Below are 4,439 nucleotides of genomic sequence, written 5' to 3' on the forward strand. Positions count from 1 at the left end.
TATATATATATATATATATGACGGGCTTCTTTCAGTTTCCGCCTACCAAATTCACACACAAGGCTTTGGTCAGCCCGGGGCTACACTACAAGAGACTTGCCCAAGGTGCCGCGCGTATATATTTTCATTTTTTTTTGTTTCAGTCATTTGACTGCGGCCATGCTGCAGCACCACCTTTAAGGGTTTTGTAGTCGAAAATATTTCCCCAGGACTTATTCTTTTGTCCTCCTAGCACCTATTCTCTCAGTCTCTGCTGCCGAACTGCTAGGTTACGGGGACGTAAACACACCACCATTGGTTGTCAAGCTTTGGTGGGGAGGGTGAGAGACAGACACAAAGACACATACGCGTAAATGTATATATATATACATACACAACGGGCTTCTTCCAGTTTCCTTCTAGCAAATCCCCTCACAAGGCTGCCCCGTCCCACGACACTATAGTAGGGGACACTCGCTCAAGTTGACACGCAGTGGGACTGAACCCGGAACCATGTGGCTGTGAAACATGCTTCTTACCACACAACTACGGCTTCGCCTATATTTGTATGTGTGCGTGTGTGTGTGTGTGTGTGTGTGTGTGTGTGTGTGTGAGAGAGAGAGAGTTTGTGTTGGCGCGCGCGTGCATACATGTATAAATTAGGAGGATTTAATAACAATCTAGGCACATCAACACGTAGGACGCCAGAAATGGCTAGGTACAGTAACATAGAGTTCATATTGAGGTAAATAACAATGAACATATCAAGTGTTGGCAGGATACTGCAGATATATGAGAACCAAATCCAATTTGAACCGAAGATCCGACTCTGGGATTGGTTGCAGGTGTGGCGTAGCTATGAAAGGAAGACACAAATATGCCAGCTGTGTACCCTCTAGGTACACCACACACACGCACACATCCGTCCCCACAAAGATATATATGTGTGTGTGTGTGTGTGTGTGTGTGTGTGTGTGTGTGTGTATTAATATATGTCTACTTGCACACGTTGGACAATTGCACATGCATCTAGATAAATTGAAATTGATACGTACATACAAATATATGTACGTCTATGCATACATTCATACATGCACACACACATACATACATCAGTCCGTCCATCCATCCAGGTACTCATGCATACATACATACATACATACATACATACATACTTACATACATACTTACATACATACATACGTACATATACCGATGTGAATAACATATATTCATATGGAAGCAATCAATCAATCATACAGCTGTCTTCGATAAGACATTGAACAATACTAAACACTATTTTGCTCTCCGTTCTTTTCACGTGACCCTTTTTTACTTTTTTAACAAAACCCGTGATAATGTTGATATTGCTTGTAGCTGTTGTTGTCACTGCGTAGGTTTCATTTTCGATTAGGTGAACGTCCGTTCGTCTGTTGTGGAAAAGGTTGTGAGAAGACATTTGCCAGGAACGAAGAACTGACACGACATCTTCGCATTCATACAGGTTACCGTCCCTATATCTGCCGTGTGTGTCAACGTCGATTCGGAAGGAAGGATCATTTACGCAAGGTAATAAAATCGTGCTTACACACGCACACACGCACACACATGGACGCTCAAAGACACACCCACACACGCTGAAGCTCTTACACGCGAACACACTCGCTCAAACACACACATATATCAACAAAAATAATACATAATTATATATGTATGCATACGCATCCGCACACGCGCATATATATATATATGTGTGTATGTGTGTATGCGTATGCTCATATACACACACACACACGCACACACACACATATATATATATATATATATATATATAGACACATACACATATATATACTTGAAAATTACAGAAAAACAAAAGACGAAGACAGGTGTATAAACAACAAGCAGGTGAATTAGTTCGACGCACGGGCGAGTGAGAAAGTCCTTCGAGCCTACGCCAGTGGGGTTCTTTAGCTACCCCAGATTTACGTCCATACGTCCCGATAATTACTTTAAGGTCACTGAATTACGTTATAGAAACAGCAAGCGCAATGCGGTGCTTGAAAAGTGTAGTATCCTAAATCATTGATAATCTTTTCTCCTCTAGGCACAAGGCCTAAACATTTTGGAGGAGGGTGGTCAAACGATTAGATCGACCCAGTACGCAACTGGTATTTAATTTATCGACCCCGAAAGGAAAAAAGGCAAATTCGACCACGGCGGAATTTGAACTCAGAACGTAAACACAGACGAAATACCATAAAGCGTTTCGCCCGGCGTGCTCCCGATTCTGCCAGCTCGCCGCCTCGTTAATCAGTGGTAATGAAAAACGCAAAAACTGTTTTAATTCGTCAGCCGAATCAATCCATTTTAGAAGTTTTATCTTTAATGACGATTTAGAAGTTTTATCTTTTATGAAGATTTATTTATTAAAGAAGTTATGCAATTAAAAAGAAATAAAATCTGAACTTTAATCATCTTTTAATCAATTTAAAATGTATGAATCTCACTTGTATGTATTTGAGACTTTTAACAAAGGTTGTTTATAAATAAGAAGTACATACATTCATTTTAAATCGTTATCAAAGCGAAAACTTTTAGAATCTTCTACATATGTTACGATATAAATGTTCAATTTAATGTTGCACTTCACCAAATATTTATCTTAGAATCTGAGACAAAAAAAATGATCGTTTGCATTTAACCGAAACTGGCATTCTTTGAACTAGCAATTAACCTATCAATTTTAAATGTACCTTACATATATTTTGAAAAGTTATGTAAATAATTGAATTATGAAGTAATAGGAATATGTAATTAAGCAGAATTAAATGTAATTAAAATGTAGAGGCTACAGTTCAACACACACACACACACACACACACACACACAAGCACACACACACGCAGAGGCATGGAGGTGCCTATGTGTGTATATATATACGTATATAATGTATACACGCAAACACATACACACGCACATGTTTGCGCGTGTGTATACATACATAATATACACATATAGACATACATAATATACACATATAGATATACATGCACAGACAAATATACGTATATACACATATAGGAGCAAACTGTCGGTTACGACGACGAGGGTCACAACTAATCCGATCAACGGAACAGCTCCCTCGTAAAACTAGCGTACAAGTGGCTGAGCACTCCACAGACACGTGTACCCCTTAACGTAGTTCTCGGCGACATTCAGCATGACACAGAGTGGGACAAGGATGGCCCTTTAAAATACAGGTACTACTCACTTTTACCAGCTGAGTGGACTGGAGCAACGTGAAATAAAGTGTCTTGCTCACGGACACAACGTGTCGCCGGGAATTGAACTCACGACCTTACGACCGTGAGTCGAATGCCCCTAACCACTAAGCCACGCGCCTTCACTATACACAGATATATGTTTGCGTTCATATGTATATACATATCCATACACACATTCCCATACATTGACCCTACTACTCAACTGGTATTTATCTTATCCAATCGGAACGGGTGAAAGGCAAAATCAATTTTAGTGGAATTTGAACTTATTTATTTATAAAATATAATAAATATTATTATTGTAGGCGTAGGTATGGCTGTGTGGAAAGAAGTGTGCTTCCCAACCACATGGTTCCAGTTTCACTCCCACTGTGTGGCACCTAGGACGAGTTGTTTTCTACTATAGCCTCGCGGTGATCAAACCGTTGTGAATGGATCTGGTAGATGGAAACTTAAAGAAGCCCGTCGCATAAATATATATATGCATCAGAATGTGTCTTTGTCTCTCTGACTATCCACCACAAATTAGCGGTTCGGCAAAGGCCAGGACTTAAACGAACAAATAAGTCATTCGACTAAAATCCTTCAACGCGGTGTTCCAACATGACAACAGTATAATGACTGCGGTGCCCCAGCATGACCACAGTGAAATTACTGCAGCACTCCAGCATGGCCACAGTGAAATGACTGCGGAAAAATCAATTTTATGATAATGTTCCTGCATTTATTCTTTTTTTGAAATTTCTCTTCCATGTTTCACGCATTCTTATAATTACTATAAACAGGTTATTAGAAATATAGAGTGTCCACAAGGTACATGGAGTAAATAAAATCATAACATAAACAATTAAATATAAGAAATAATAATTTCTTAAAGTATGTGTTAATCCCAATGTACCCAGACTTTGTGGACACCCTGTATGTAAATAAGGAAGTATAAGGAGCTTTTACGAAAATTTCTACAACAGAGGAGTTTTAATGAAAGTAAATGAACAGGCGTAAGCGTGGCTATGTGGTAAAATGTTTGCTTACCAGCCACGTGATTCTGGGTTCAGTCCCATTGCATGGCACATCGGGCAAGTGTCATCTACAAAAGAGACGGATTGATCAAAGCCTGTGTGTGGATTTCGTAGACGGAAATTAAAGGAAGCCCCTCATATATATATATATATA

The 4,439-nt window shown here is 39.4% G+C and overlaps 1 protein-coding gene across 1 annotated transcript in view; it reads left to right on the top strand.

The window, feature by feature from the left end:
• LOC106876593 (zinc finger protein 271) overlaps positions 1-4,439 on the top strand; it is a 21,733-nt gene that overhangs the window by 15,052 nt on the left and 2,242 nt on the right. The window contains exon 2 of the mRNA XM_014925206.1: positions 1,394-1,548. Coding sequence (XP_014780692.1) covers positions 1,394-1,548 — 155 coding nt within the window. The remainder of the gene's footprint in view (positions 1-1,393; positions 1,549-4,439) is intronic.

Source organism: Octopus bimaculoides, chromosome 2, assembly GCF_001194135.2.
Source record: "Octopus bimaculoides isolate UCB-OBI-ISO-001 chromosome 2, ASM119413v2, whole genome shotgun sequence".
Classification (NCBI taxonomy): domain Eukaryota; kingdom Metazoa; phylum Mollusca; class Cephalopoda; order Octopoda; family Octopodidae; genus Octopus; species Octopus bimaculoides.